The 16033-nt window shown below is 39.9% G+C and overlaps 1 protein-coding gene across 1 annotated transcript in view; it reads left to right on the forward strand.

The window, feature by feature from the left end:
• Window positions 1–9044, forward strand: part of LOC138733710 (chondroitin sulfate proteoglycan 4-like) — a 34313-nt gene extending 25269 nt beyond the window's left edge. Inside the window, exons 8-10 of the mRNA XM_069881176.1 lie at window positions 834–1006; window positions 5440–5623; window positions 6089–9044. Coding sequence (XP_069737277.1) covers window positions 834–1006; window positions 5440–5623; window positions 6089–8142 — 2411 coding nt within the window. The 3' untranslated portion in view covers window positions 8143–9044. The remainder of the gene's footprint in view (window positions 1–833; window positions 1007–5439; window positions 5624–6088) is intronic.
• Window positions 9045–16033: the final 6989 nt, after the last annotated feature.

Here is a 16033-nt window from a genome sequence, read left to right on the forward strand (position 1 = left end):
TGAGGCAGTGCATCTAAAAGAAGCCAAATTAAACTTCTTTGGACTTTTAGGAAATTGCTAGGTTTGGTTTTGTCACAGCTGTGTCAGAAACGATCTTGGTTTAACTAAATGCCAGAAAGCTTTTTATACTCTTCATCATATTTAAGCCAGAAGGTACTGGCCAGTGTGTTGCTATGCATTAAAGGGATTTTGTTACCCTTCAGTCTCCATCCATCTTAATACATTATTGCAGTTCAGGCTGTTATTCCTGTTGTGTGATGTTCTTCCTGAGTGTTTATTTTTTAATTTCATTTAATGAAAATCATCTTTCATATCACTAAAGTGTAGTTCAAACTTCTGGTAATAATTGATTTTGGCATGTGTGTTCAATAGGAACTTTGGTGTGCTATGTCTTCTTCCTGCCAAATCACTGTGCCTTCTGTGGGGAACCAGGAGTACCAAAAACAATAACAATGGTGATTTCAGCTGGAGTTTGAATTCAGTTCTAGACATGTAATATAGGAGTGGGGCTTCTTATACATACTCTGTTCCATACCTTGGGTTGGTTTTGTTGAAGTTAGTGTTTAGCAATTGCATGAGCTGAAGAGAACTGCAGTTTTTTTCATTTGTAAAACAAAGAAACATCCTACTGGTGGGCCTTTTGATTGAAAAAGCTATGGAAGAGTTGAAACTAGAAGGTATCTGGAAAAAAGGTAAACTGGCTGATCTTAGAAAAAGTAATTAAAATGCTAGGTAGCATACCTAGATAAGAGGGTGAGTTGTGCATAGCAAACTTACCCTTTGGGAAAAATCACTGTTACAGATCTATGTTACTTATAATTGACATTTTTTAGGTTCCAGGAAATCTATTTCACGACGTGATCTGAAAGCTGTAACCAATGATGTGACCAATGCAGGAAGCAGAACTATAACTTTCATGATCATAACTTCCCCAAAACTTGGAAGGCTGGTCAAAGTGAATTCTGATAATACCACTCAGGAAATCATTGGTTTTACTCAGTCTATGGTAAGCATTTACTTTATAAGAGTGTTTCAGGGGTAGATTGTTACTTCATGGTGCATCTGAGCTGCTTTTTCTTTGTCTGATCCATTTATATCTGTTAAGTAACCAAGCATATGTGGGCCATCACTGCAATCACACGGATTTGCTATGTCATTAAGTATCTGGCATCTAGCTATGAATGCAAGAGGAGCCTTTGTTCCCCTCTGCTTGGATACTGTCAGGGTCTTGGCAATTTCCACTGTTTTGCTTGTAACAGTATTATTCAAGAAGAACTGTTCTGGTGCCATTAACCAGCAATCTGAGGTTGGAAGCCTTCAGTTCTTGGCATAAGGAGTAGCCTTGCTCTGTAAAAAGTCCAAGTATCAAATTCATTTCAGCTGCACACAGTCCTGCTGGGTGTCCTCAAGAAGACTTCTACTGACTTGATTGGCTGTGATATTAAGTGTTTAAAGAATCTTAACTGTGATACAGGGTCTGATACTTGAATGACTAAAACGTGGCTGCTCATGTAACTTGATGGAAAACATTCTCTTGCAACTGAAAATAAATGATTTATGCCTGTGGGCAGAATCTGAATAGAATTGTGTGCTCTGCTTGCAGTAAATTAATCTGGGAAAGTCTAAGCAGGGAAGATAAAAGGAGATCAATCTTCTGACTTTGTTGGAGGGAAAATTAAGAGATTATTTGGTCTAAAAGTGGCAGTTTGACATAATACATAAAAGAAGGAGAAAATCTATTGGCCAAAAATTGAAAATTACCAATGAAACCTGGAAAAAAGATTGACATTTTTATGGTTATCATCAGACTTTCAAACAACCTGACCAGGGACTGTGCTGGAATAAATCTCCACTTGAACTTCATAGATCAAGATAAGCACAGAACATACCTCTTAAAACTATGTTCTAATCCTATTATGTTATTAGTCTTGTTGAAATAGTTGCTGAATTTTGCCTTATGTTATGAGGGAGATGAACTGTATCATGACACTGTTCTGTCCTGTTCCTAAAATGTGTGATTTTTATGAGCACTACATGAAACAGCAAAGCATGTCAGACAGAAAATCTTTCAGGTAAAGTTTTGAAGCTTTATTCCTTTTACCTATGGATATGATCTTTACATGTGTTTATCAGACAATGCTATGTCAGAACATGCCACTTATTCTCTATAGCTTTAGTTCTTACTAATTGTCATGGGTTAGCCCCACCCAGCCAAAGTCGACAGCTAAAGTTGCGCATTTGAGCCTCCAAAATCCCTTTTTGTCCCAGCCACCCTGCAGGGAAAGGGGAGAGGGAAATGAGAGGAAAAAGGCTTATGGGTTGGAAAGTAGAACTACAGCTTTAATGAGATGAAAATGATGATGATAGTGATAATGATAACAATGAAAATAATTATAAAGTAATAAAATATAAACAAAGAGATCATGCCCCTAGCCTACCCTTCGATGACTCTTAAGTCACCCCAAATACTGCAGAGCAGACACAAAGGAATGGATCCATGGCTAGGAGGAAGCTGGATTCAGGAACTTGATTCAGGAATGCATAGATCTGAGATCAGGAGCAACCAGGCAGACAAGGTCCTCACTGGATGTTGGCCATTGCGGAAGAGAGTGAGACCCTTGTGTTCCCTCAAATTTATGCTAAATATGATGTATAGTGGATGGAATACTCTGATGGTCAGTTTAGGGTCACCTGCCCTATTCTCCACTCCTCACAGGTGTGACTGCTTTTCCACAGCTTGAGGATGGCCTTGGTTAAGTACAATCATTGACCTTTCTGCATACCAATGCCCTGTGTTATCACTTGAAAGAAGAACACTTGAGTTAGTTTTCAGAGAAATTCAGTTACTTACAGCAACTCAGTTACAAAAATGACTCAGACTACAACATTCCACCCTTGTTGTATATCATTTACATTTTACTCAGGTAGTTACTACTTATATTTTCAAATGTACATACATATGTATTGCCAACAAACTTTCACTTTTTTAAATTGTGTAAGGATTTGAGCTGTAACAATGTATATGTTTTTCTTCTCTGTCAGATTTACTTGTATTGGTCATTTTCGTTTCAGACAAGTAGAGATAAGTGCCTTATTGCAGGTAGAATTAAGATATCTTAACCAGCTTGCTATTTGTTCTGGTAGAGAATGAGATGTAAGGGGGAGAAGAGAGATTCCAAGTAAACTTTGTGTCTAGCATGTTGTATCCAAATGAAGTTAAATATCAGTGAGAAACAAACTCTGTGTATTCTCCTTGTAATAGATGTATAAGACATTCAGTTTCTGGTTGATAATAAGAAGCTTGTGAATCTGATTTCAGTTGAAGATATTCTGCATTAGTTTTGTTATTTGGGTATTCATTGACGTAATTCTATATTGTGAAATTGGAAATTTCATTTCTGAAAGCTACTATGCAGCTGGCTTGTAAAAGTAGTCAGCACTTTTGCTGTGTTGATGAACTCTTCCCTGTGCCCTGTGGTTGATTGCTTTGGTGGCAAAGAACCAAAAAGAATTTAAATGCCCATTGCATTTTTTTCATGGACAGTTGTTGTTCAGCCATATATAAAAATTAATTGAATACACTTGGATAACACAGTAGTTTTTTTATATGATGTTTGAGGCTTTTTCTCTGCTGGTACTTTTTATGGTATCTTATAAGTATTTTCATCTTGCAGCAAGCCGCAGTTTCTTCACTATATTTAAAATCATTGAAGAGGTAAACAGGAAAACCCTCACCAATTCCATCCTCTTCTTAGCCCAGATATTAGCATGGGCTTGCAATTAAAAAAAAAAAACAAAACCCTATTAAGAACATTTCTAAGTACTGTTGAATTTAAAGGGTTCATATTGTGCCTGTTCTTGTAGCAAAAATTTGCTTTCTCCCACTTGAAGTCCTAGAGAAATGTTTTGGGAAGTTATTCTGAACCAACATATCTTTTTAGTATCAATTTTGTATGGGTTGTCCTATAATAGCCATTATGAATTAAGTCATTATAGGGAAAGCATAAACCTGGGGGTGTACATGTAGAATTTTATGACATGAGTCTGTATTTTTTAGACAATAAGATGGGATGGTATTGAGGCTGCTAAGAAAGAGGACCCTGAAAGCCCTATTTCCCTAGTGATCTCAGTGGGGGCTGTTGCAGTAATTTCAGGATTAGCTCTCTCTGTAGTCACTACTCAGATTCTGCACTGCTAAAGTGCTTCATCTGTGACAACAGCACTGTTTTTTATTTTGTTTTCTTTTCACACCTTTCAAGCATGTGTGATAGGAACATGTGCTAATGAGTTCCTTCAAAATGTCTGCCAGCTGTGTAGAGTACATTACAAATACTAAACTTAGAACCAGCAATATCTCAGGATCTCTCTGTCAATTATAAACTAGCAAGCCGGGTCAGTGGCTGCCTGGGAAGTTGCCAGGGATTTAATAGGTATGGCTGTCTTCTCTTCAGGTTACTGAATGAATTATCAAGCAGACCAGATGCTCAGTCTAGTGGATGAGGTTTAGTAAGTGTTCTAGTCTTGTGGTTATAAGGGATCCTATTGGAATTCTAATATGTTATGGTGTTGACCTTAATGTTTGAGTGTAGTTCCAACTGCTTGGAATCCTAAACTGAAAGTACTGCCTTTTTGCTTTGGGGCCTAAAGAGATGTATTGTTGTATCTTGTATAAATATTTGTTTCTCTGAAGATTTACTGCAGTATTTGCAGTACTTTGAAGCTTAAATCCTCACAGTGGGACTGATGGGGTTCTCTGGAGTATGATGTTCTGCAAGGTCAGTGAAGGCAGGTATGGGACAAGCCAAGTTCCTTCCTGTCTCTTGGGAATCATCATCTTACTGTGATGTAAAAATTTGTCCCTAAGTAATTCCATCAGTAATTTTGATTATAAATGGGAGTATATTTCAGTGATCATTGCACCTCACTCTGGTTTCCATAGTCTCTTACCAAGTATCTTTTGCTATTCCCCATGGAACACCTGAATCAAAGTCCTTTTCAAGCCTTCAGTCTTTCATATTCTTCTTCTGGGCAATCAGACTGGCCCCCCGGTATCCTAATAAAGAAATAACCCTAGGCATATGATACTGTGATTCCCTAAACATACAGACCAGCTGCACTCCTGTTCACCATTACCATTACTAGTTTGAGAAAAGTTTCTTAGTGTTTTACATCTCTTCTATTTGCATAAGTCTTCACAATGCTTTCATGCCCTATAATGTTTCACCTACCTTCAAGTCAGCTTGTCTGGCAACAGAGTCCATCTTAAGAGACAGAGAAATACAAGATAATCTCAGTGTAAATTACAAGTACAGTGTGTGTAGACTAAGATACAAAGGCCTCTCTTGAAGGCCTTCTTATGATTTTTTTTTAATTTACTTACACTTCTGTATTTGAAATTATTCTCCTCTTACACCTATGGCTTTTCTTTACCCAAAACAGGTGGATGAAGGTGTGATCATGTATGAGCACTTACATGCCAAGTCAGCTGACTGGAGCACAGATGATTTCTTTACATTTACTGTCTCCTCTCCACCATCAGCACTGGACCTCCAGGTGTTCCGTATTGTCATTTCATATGAAATTACCAGGCATGATTGGAATAGTCATCTTCTGGCAAATACAGGTAAAGATGCTGTACATTTGGGTTCCAGATTGCTTTGGAACTATCACAGTTCCAGTGAACAGTTGTGGAAACAAAGGCTGCTTTCTCTTCAGTAACGAATGACCAGAATACTTTTGTCACAGAGTGTGGATATTAGCTTGGAAAACTGCATCACTGCCTCTGTAAAAATGAAGTGAACCTGTTTAATCCTACCATTTTGCTATAACGGCAGGTGAAAATGCTGTCAGAAGCTTTACTATACTGGTATTTCTTTAATTGTTATAGATGTATCAGTAGAAAATCTTGTCTCTTACATGTGACTGTATTTTAAAGATAGTGGTAATGTATTTTCACCCATGACTTGGAAATCAAGGGTACCATGAAGGAGGAACTTCTCTGAGTATTATCACTGTTTGATATCTGATTTCTGAAATATTGCAACTATAAAATAATCAGTTTCTAAGATTCTTTATTTCTTTCTGCTAGGTGCCGTAGTCCAGGAAGGAGGTAAAGTATTAATCAACAAAACAAATTTAGATGCTTCAAATCTATTGATTAAGCTACCTGAGGTACAGCGCTCTGTGTATGAAGTCTGGTATGAAGTTGTATCTTTGCCTCAACATGGCATTATTGTTGTTGGAGAAAGAAATGTTACCAAAGAAAAGCCTAACTTCTCGCAGTACATACTAAACAAATTTGGAATTGTGTATGTCCATGATAATTCTGAATCGCTTAATGACAATTTCACTTTTGCTGTTTGGTTAAACCTAAAGAGTAAGTCTGCAGTGAAGCCCCATAGTGAAGCTTTAGAGGAAATATTTAACATCTCTGTTGTTCCAGTGAATGACCAAGTTCCAGAACTGAAGACAAAAAAGCTGCACTTGAAAGTCCTGCAGGGAGATGTATCAGTGCTGGGGTCAGAGCATCTGAAAGTTGAAGATCTAGATAATGCCCCAGCTGAGCTCAAATACACCATTGTTAGCAACCCCAATAATGGTTATTTAGCAATGAAAAGCAATCTCAGTGTCTCCATAAAGGAATTCACACAAGCTGATGTTGACAATGATAAAGTTTGGTTTGTACAAGATGGAAGTTTGTCTTCTGGGGTGTTCTATTTCAGTGTGACTGATGGTAAACATCGCCCTATATATAAACTGTTTAGTCTTGAAGTCATACCAATTGCTCTTGTCCTGGTCAACCTTACCAATGTTGCTCTTCCACAGGGCCAGACATCTGTCACTATTACTAATGTGCAGCTTTCAGCTACCACAAATGGAAAAAACAATAATATCATGTATGAAATAACTCAGCCACTCAAATATGGGCACCTGATGATTGGAAATGAACGGGTTACTAAATTTGAGCAGGCAGATTTGTACTTGGGAAGGCTGTCTTACCACCTGACAAATCTTACTGCATCCAAAGAAGTACTGGAGTTTATGCTTTCCACTGTAGAAGGCAATCTAACAGGACAAGTGCTGAACATCACAGTGAAGCCTTTAGTACAAGTTATACCTGACGTGCAGGTTTCAAATCAAGCAGCTCATAAATTCAGAAGCAGTGACCTGGATGCTTCTGAGTTAGCTAATTTGACAAATAGTAATCCTACATTTGAAGTGATAGTGCCCCCGTGTCATGGAAGGATTGTAAAGAAAAGGTTTGTGAATGACACAGTGTTTGAAGATATTCAGACTTTCACCCAGGCTGACATTGATAGTGGTGTTGTGCTTCTGGACGTAGATACGAATATGACAGGCGTTGATCTGTTAAATGACTCATTCACATTTATACTCAGGGCAGATGCTGTGCAGCCAGCTGTTGGCTATTTTGTGTATTCCATCGTGCCGTACAGCCCACCACTTGTGCAGGGTTTTACAACCGAAGTGCCTTCCATAACCAGCACAACCACTTTAAAGACTTCCGCTACCTCAGAGGACAAGGCACCAGCCTCCTCTTGGAATGAAGGGCCTACGGTAGCACCACAGAAGACTGGACCAACCATGTGGTCAGGGGAGAATCACTGGGGAAGTCTACCTAAGGAAGGTCCATTGATAAATCTAGCAATGGGAACAAGTGGAACTGCAGGGACTAGGTCTAAAACCCAAGGCAATATCAGAGGTCCCAGAGAGGAGGCAGGTGAAAGTGGCAACCCATGGTACATCGTTATCCCCCTGGTCCTGGTGTCTGTGCTACTCATTGTTGCTGTTATTTCTGTGTGCATTTTGCTGATGTGTCAGAAGAAAGAGAAGTCAAAAGCACTCGTCAAAAGTCAAACTGGTGTAGCCCTCAGTAGCCCAGATGTATGTCTGGAACAGAGTTTGACGGTACCCAGTGTTACAGTGACTCCTCTTCTAAAGGGGGCTGAGAGTAGTACAGCCTCAGCATTCATGGCAGTAAGACATGAACAGCTCCTCCCTGCAGTGGTTCATCCAACTATAGGACGGTCTCTGCAAAACAGCTGGTTAAGCCTTGATCCTGAAATGATCCAGTATTGCCGAAAGACAAACCCAACTCTGAAGAGCAATCAATACTGGGTGTAGTTATGGCCAGTTTTGGTCATGCTAACTGGTACAGTACAGAAAAGAGAGTATACATTTTTGACATATAATTTGTTCTTTATTACACTTATTTATTATAGATCAAGTGATGCACTGTTTGTTAGGTGAAATCCAAATATCTGTGAAATAATAATAAAAATCTTACTGGTTATGGTGGCCATAAAATAAGATTCCCAGTTGGTACTTCAGCAAAATTCCTGCTTAATTCAGTGCAGAATTTGGCCCTGTAGATTTTGAGTGCACCCTGTGCATGCGATATTTTTTTCTTTTCCATGACAGGTAACATGGAATGTTCTGTTACGGATTATATGTTTTTAATATAATTACTTTTCTTTGAATACTGGGTTTACTGTAAAGGTCTTGTATTCTTTACTGAACCACACATTCTGTTTGAAGAACTTTCAACTGTTTCTGTAAGTAATTGCAAAGGTGCTAATTTCAATAATGTCATTCTGACCTGAAGGCTGTTAAGAGGCCGGTACTAAAGAAACAAAGCTGTGATTCTTTTGACAGGTGTTCATCCAGGTCGGTGAACTGGAAATCTAGAACTCAATTCAGCGACAGTAGCACAGCTGTGACTGTATATAAGGATTCTGGTAAAATACTCTTACTGTAATATGTTGTTTGTTCTTTTATTTTCTTTTTCTTCATTTGATACTGAACTTTAGCCTTGAATATCTGCAGACTGATTAAATGCATCCATGACCTTTAGTCCACATAGCAAAAACTGTGTATCTGCCAGTCAGTGTGCTGAATTATCTTTAGACTTAGGTTATTTCTGGGAGCATGTATCAAAGTTTCCTGCTTCTGACAAAATCTATATTCTGCCTTCAGTGAAGCAAACACAACTCTCTCTGGAGTCTGGGCATTCCAGCACATGACAGTAGAATCAAGTCTTCTGCTATGTACTGCTGCGTGTTGTGGAGCTCTGACAGAAATAATCCTGCAAGGACTTGCTTATCCCCTTTTGAAGTTTCACAGTTTACCTTTCATCTCCCAGAACACTGAACACACGTGCCTTATACACTATGACTATGGTGCCAATATTGCTGTGGTAGTAAAATGTACCATAGTTTCCCTGCAAAGGGAATATTTTCATATTTTTGAAATCCAGACTCACTAGTGATGTGCACTCTCCATTTAAAGTCCAGTCTGTCTTCTACTGAGAACAACAGCAAAATTGTTATTGATTCCAGAGAGTGAACGGACTTCAAGGAAACGATGCTGTGATCATAACCAGTCTCTTACTAATGACTGAACTTGTCATCTGTTTTTAGACTTTCATATTCTTAGAACTTTCAGTTAGCTTCTGTATAAAAACACTGTGCTCCGTGTCAGGATGCAGTGTCTGCATGGCACTCAGTTAACACTGGAATACCATTTTTGTTTGAGCCTATGTACTGCAGTTTTTACTTGTGTAGAATGGATGTATGAGCCTCAGCATCCTTGGTGCTATTCATTTTACATTACCTTCTTTTGGATTTTTTGTTGTTATTGATTAGCTGTTTCTGTCATTTATGTATTTGAACTATTGGAAATGATCACCTGTGAGGAGGGCCAGACTAAGTCTCTGCTTACTGCTGTGTTCTGGGAACTAAACACACAAGCAGTGGAGGCAGTCTTTCTCATCTTTGCCACCTTTGCCATAGTCAGCCATGGTGTATTTTGCATTTTTCAGAGCCCACTCTAAGGGCAGTAGTCCATGTCAGTGGAAAATATGCAAGCTGCACTGTCAGCTGATCAAGTTAGCGGGGCACTAGAGGCTAACGATATGAACCCTTTATATGCTCAAACTGAAATGTATTTGAACCCTCATAGACAGGATTTATTTCTCTGTCATTACCATTTTTTCCCTGATGCCAGCATGAGCAGGTTTGAATTGCAGCATTGCAGTCAGTGTAGAAGTCTGGGATGGACCACTGCAAACCCGTGTTGCAGACCTTTTCTGCTTTTCCAAAGAATATCTTTGGAACTATTTTAGAAATTCTCAGCCGGAGAGGTGGTGCTGGCAGCCATTGCAGGGACACACCAGCATCCTTTGTGGAGATGCAGCTGTATGTCTTTTGCCATTGCCTTAGATTTCATCTGCTAACACCAAGCAGACCCCAGCTTCCTCCAGCTCTCAGCTGTCAGCTACAGCCTGCCCCCGCTGCCTTCTGGCTGGCAGCAGGAACCTGATCCCTTCACACTACCTCCAAGGCCTCACTTCAGGGAGGTGAAAGGAATGATAATCTAACACTGCTGACACTTAAAGAAGCCTGTCTTGCGTTTCTCTACCACTGACACCTTCCTGTCAACAGCAAAGGAGGCATCGTACTCCAGTATCTGCTGGGAGACAAGCGATTTGCCTCCAGTTCAGTACCAAAATATTGCAGTGGTAGAAGTTGCTGTAGTCTGGTGACAAAATCCACCCTGTGAACTTGTGACATATTGTGAAATATGGAAGTGAAATGTGTGCTCAGTGAGATTTTGCTAAACGTGATGCTGTAGATATGGCTGTGCCTGACGTTGCCAAGTGTGCAGTGGAGATGGAACATGAGCTGCTGCAGTGCTGGTGACGGTAAAAATGAGACCACAGCTTAATAGTGACTGAGTAAAAAATTGGCAGTGCAGTTAGAACACCGCAATTGAATGGGTATTCTTGAATTTCAGCATTTGCGTGCTCTGAGCAAGAAATTACACATGAAAAATACGGAAAAGGTGGTAGAGTTTGTGTAGGCTTTTTTTTTTTGCAGTCAGCACAATGAGCTGAGCTCTTCTTCTCTGTTTCCAAAGTGCTTTTGGCTGTTAAAAGATGGTAACTTCAAGTACATTGGGCATTATGGATTTGTATTTTGAGCACTGGGCTCAGTTTTTATAGCACTGAGGGGGTTTTTTGGTTGTTTTTATTTTGGTTTTGGGAAGTTTTCTTTGGTTTGGTTTTGTGTTGTTGTTTGTCTTTTTTTTTTTTTTTTAAATAAAAACAACCAGAATGCCTAAATCATTAGTGAAGTCTGCCAGCATTCAGTTTTCTCCCTCAGTTGGTGCTACAGTGAGACAGCTGTGCTATATCATGGAATGTTTTGATGCCAATATATGTATATTGTATCAATGATTATGAGTTTCATGCAAAATGCAGAGGTAACTGTAACTGATAACTATAGCTGGATTTTGCCTTAATATCTTACCTTGAATACCCAGTAAGAAAATAAAAATTCTGGTTGCATTAGTTTAAGTTTTCCCTAAGGGCAATGCAGAACAGTTCCTGGCAGAGGACAGTTCCTCTTGCTTTTATGTAGATATTTAAGATAGGTGAGAGGAGTCAACTCTGGCTGAACTGAGGTCACTAGCTTAACCAGAAGACCAGCTCTGAGATGTTAAAAGCTCACTGGGATGAATCTCATTCTGCATTTCCTAAACAACATATCAATCTAGAAAATCCTCAAGAAAAACATTTTATACTTAGGGATTTTTTTTGTGATGCGGTAACATGCATAGCTTATGGTCAGGATCTGGTCTGAATTTTTTGGTTGTTTCACTTAACTTTGAAGTTGTATTTTTTATTTAGTGGAGATGGGATTTGTGAAAGATTCCCTTTCTTAACAAATGGGAGTTCTAAACTGCAGCATGAAAGTGCCTTGAAAACATATAAAATGAATAAACTCTTTTGTTTATAATCCACACGCTTATGTTTCTGTGTTTTCTTTAAAAACCTGTTAAGTATTGCAGTCAGTGCAGAAGCATAACAGGATCCCTTTACCAGTAACAGCTTTATTCCAGGTTTTCTAATGTTTATTTTTTAATTATCCGTGTGCTGAGATTACTGTTGTGCTGTGCCCAGCGTTGTGCCTCTAACATAATGCATGTGGCTGGAAAAGTAGAGACATCTCATCATGAATCTACCTGGCTATGTTCAGCACTTGAATGAACGCAGCATGAAAATAGATGCATTGATTTGAACTTGCTCAAACAGGACTGCACTGGTTTTATTTCAGTAAGTTTTTCTGTTGTTTAACTGCATATTCTTAGTGTACTTTGAAAAAAATCAAATTCTTAATACACAAGTGCTGTTTTGTCATAAAGAAAGTCTTATTTTTTTCATCTCTAAAGCTCATTGGATTATCTTTTATTCTCTATCAAAACCAGGCATTCACTCCAGCCCCTACAAATGTATTGTTTGACTTGACTTAGAATTTTTTGTTAATCAGAATTTAGGTGGTTTGTAGCTGTTCATGTAAACTTGAGATAAGGAACTTTTTCTTGAGACATCAGAAATGCTGGTGGCTTGGGACAGCAGCTTCCCCCATGCTGTCATCCAGGGTCCTGGGCATAGAAAAGCACTAGAGGTGTTTGCTTGGTCTCATGGTCGTGTCCCCTCCCCCAGCCCTCCTGTAACTCTGAAAATGTTGGCTGGGGAAGAAAAGAAGGTAGTATATAAATAGTCCTAGACCTTTTATATTTTTCCTTTTATTAAACTAATAGTAGGGAGTAGCTACAGCTTTTGGTGCAGTAGCCTGTTACTGCCAAATTCAGCTGTTAATCTATTCTTGTGTCCTGAGCTATCAGCCTCATCCTGCTTGCATCATTTTTTTCAAGTCTGCCGTTGTGATGTTATGTTAAAGAGCATTCTGTGAATATTTTTATACAGACTGAAAATAAGTGTCCTGGCATATTCAATGGAAACTCTATTAATTTATCTTCTCTTGTTTCAAGCTAAAGAATTCCAGACAGAGCTTGCATATCCCAAATGAAGTCCCAGAACAAAATGTTCTTTCATTGCAACTGGTGAAACCTATAGTTTCACATCTGTTTCTAAGGAGAGTTTGTATGGTGAAATGCTTGCTTTACGTGATTGTTTCCTCATTTTCAGTCTTACTGCTTACTTATTTGTGTGGTAATGCTCTATACGTGCTTGTAACCACTGCTTAGACATGAAGTAGTTTGCAGACTGAGGTTTTAGCTGCTAAACCTTTGCATGGCATCACAGGAGAGGGGCACCAGGTCTCATAAATTCGTAGCAGAAAAATAAAGACTGAGCAGACTGAGCATTGGCGTGAGATGATACGAAGTGTCAGAAATTCTGCAAGAACACAGGCAATAGATCGGAATAAACAGGTGCAATTTATAGTATGTGACCAATCACAGTGGTGTGTTCCAGCTAATACCCTGTACAACTTAATCTTGCCTAGTGACTTCTGTATATGGTGCATGAAAGTGCATTGATGAGGAAGTTTTAGAGAATATAAAGTAATTGGAGGAATTGAGAATTCGTATTTTGTATACAAGTACATTTTCAAGTACATATAAATGAGTCCGTAAGGGAGAAGCACACAGGAGGCCAGTGTGAGGCCTGTGAAGCCACCAGGGATGCTGCTGTCTGAGCAGGGGGTCACTGAGGAAGAGGTTGGTTTGAGAGGCAGGGGAAGGTAAGAGGATGGAACATAGACAATTTCTCTGAGGTTAGGGGGAGTTTTCTAAAAACAAGTAAAGGTCATTTGAAAGCAGACTCCTGGGCTTGTTTGAAAGGCAGATATGACATGCTGGGCTGCGCCTCTGGGAAGCAGAGTACAAAACAACCGTGCTGCTGGGATTGCTCACCTCCCTGCCAGAAAAAGGGAAGAGCAGGAATCAAGATGATGAGTTTTATTCCCATTAATGGGGAGAGCGGGGGGGAAGGAATTGGGGGGGAGTGAGGGTGGCAAGACTTAGGAGCTCAATTTGCTTTTCCTTCTGCTTCCCTCTGCAGCTGGCCAGAGATCTGGTAGCATTAAATCTCTTATAGCATGAACATTCTGAATGTCGACTTGCAAAGGTGGTTCCCTGTCAAGAAGACCAGTTGTGGGAGTTAATCGGATTGAATTGCTGAAACCCTTCCTTATATAAACATCGCCCAGCCTGGCTGAGCTGAGTTGCCTAGGGTGTTACTCAGATTTTAAAGCCTGTTGGCATGAATATTGCCTAAAAAACCAGAGCTGCAGTGTTCCTAGTGTCTCGCTCAAAGTGCAGAAAGGAACAGGGTGAACTTGGTTGAGGTTTTTACTGATTATAATCACAATGGTGATAATGGTAAATATTACTATCTGCAGGCACTGAAAAGTATTTATAAGCAAGGCAACAGAAGTCTTGATTTTGAGCACTGAGCTAACTAGTGCAGATAAAGATGTAACTGAGCTTAGGCCTTGAAAGAAATGAAAGTATGTTCAGGACTGATCTCATTTGCACATGGCTGCACACAATACAGTTGCGGAGCAGCTATAGGACCAAGATTAGATCAGATGCAGAAGTATGCATAAGTGGAATGAGTCAGCTAGAAGAAGAAACAACTGTCTACTTCATGGTCTCCTAGGCAATCTGCATTGTCCGTACCAGGTCCTGTACGCTGCTGGGAATACTGCAGCATAACTATCAGTGAGACAAGTTGCACATTTTCCTTCCCTAAATCACCTTGCTTCTGGTTGTAGGACTGAGGCTCATTTAGACTTCCCCATTGTGCTAATTCCTGGGAACCTGAGATGTCTCTTTGTGGTCCTTGGATCTGAGTATGGGATTTACCTGTACTCCTGTGCATGCTGCTCAGGAGCCAATGTTATGGTAATGGTTGGCCACCGCTGATCTATGTTGTGGTCTACTCTAATCTGCACCCACAAGTTACACTTAAAGACACATTATACCCATTTCCATTTCACTGGTTCCCTAGAAGGCCTGAAAGTTTCCACGACAGTGGGGTTCGTGATGCCTTTCAGCGATGTCACAACTTGGGAAGCAGCTGCTTTTCCCCCAGCACCCAGCTCAGGTGCAGCATGCGCTGTGCCTGACAGACCTTGGTCATTTGGTAGCCTATTTCATGTCATGCCAGGCTGTTTGACAGACAGAAGGCCAGAACATTCACTCTGCCTTGTCTCTCTGCACTGGTTCAGCCATCAGGGAGAGGTCCTCTCTTTCATCTTGTTGAGCACAGCTGCATAAGAAGGAGTTGCTCTCAGGGGCTGTCATGTAGCAGAGCTGTGCTCTGGTTTCACCGATTCCCCACTTCCACCTTGCTGGGAAATTCTCAGGCTGGCAGCTGTGAGCAGAGGGCAGTACTTCACTAAGAAATGTGGATGTACCCACGTTCTAATTTAGACCTTTAACTTCCTTTCTTTAAAAAAATAAAGGGGGGGGGGGGGAGGGGGGGAACAGGAAAACGACACATCCAGAACAAGAATATATAAGGACATTCATAAATCACAGCCTCTGCCAGGAGCGATGGTAATAGTTGGGTTGTAAACATTGCATTGCCTCCCAGGCGTTAGAGCTACAATCTGTACAGGATGGTTGTACATACCCAAACCCAGCTTTGCCCATTAACCCCAGTGACAGTTTATGTCCTTGTCAGTTGTAAATGTTGTAATTTTCTTCAAAAAAGTCTGACTGCCCAGAAGATTTACTTATCTCTGTTATGGAACTGTTACATGGTTTAATGCTCATGGGTCACAAGCCACCAGTAAGAATTTCTTTAGTTTATGGGAAAGTTTGATGAGAAGCCATTCCACTACATAGATTTTGGAACAGAAAATTTTTAGTACTTCAGGCAATTGAAAGTCTTTGTAACCCCAGAGCCCCCAGAGATGATGTAGGTATTTCAAGAAACAGCATGACCGCTGTTGGCAATTTCACCAACTTTTATTGTTTCAGGAAAAAATAAACAAGCCTTGCTACATGTGGGTAACTCTGTAGAAGGGTTTAAATATAGAGTAAAATGTATTTTGCCCTGTGTTATTCAGACTCTTTGCTAATGATGTGAGACATGGACCTGTTTCTTTGTTCGTTGTTGATATTATAAATTAAAGACAGCACAAATAATAAGTTGTTTTGCAGCCGGTGCAGAGTCCACTGAGACTACAACTGCCTTTCT

The sequence above is a fragment of the Phaenicophaeus curvirostris genome, chromosome Z (assembly GCF_032191515.1).
Source record: "Phaenicophaeus curvirostris isolate KB17595 chromosome Z, BPBGC_Pcur_1.0, whole genome shotgun sequence".
Classification (NCBI taxonomy): Eukaryota; Metazoa; Chordata; class Aves; order Cuculiformes; family Cuculidae; genus Phaenicophaeus; species Phaenicophaeus curvirostris.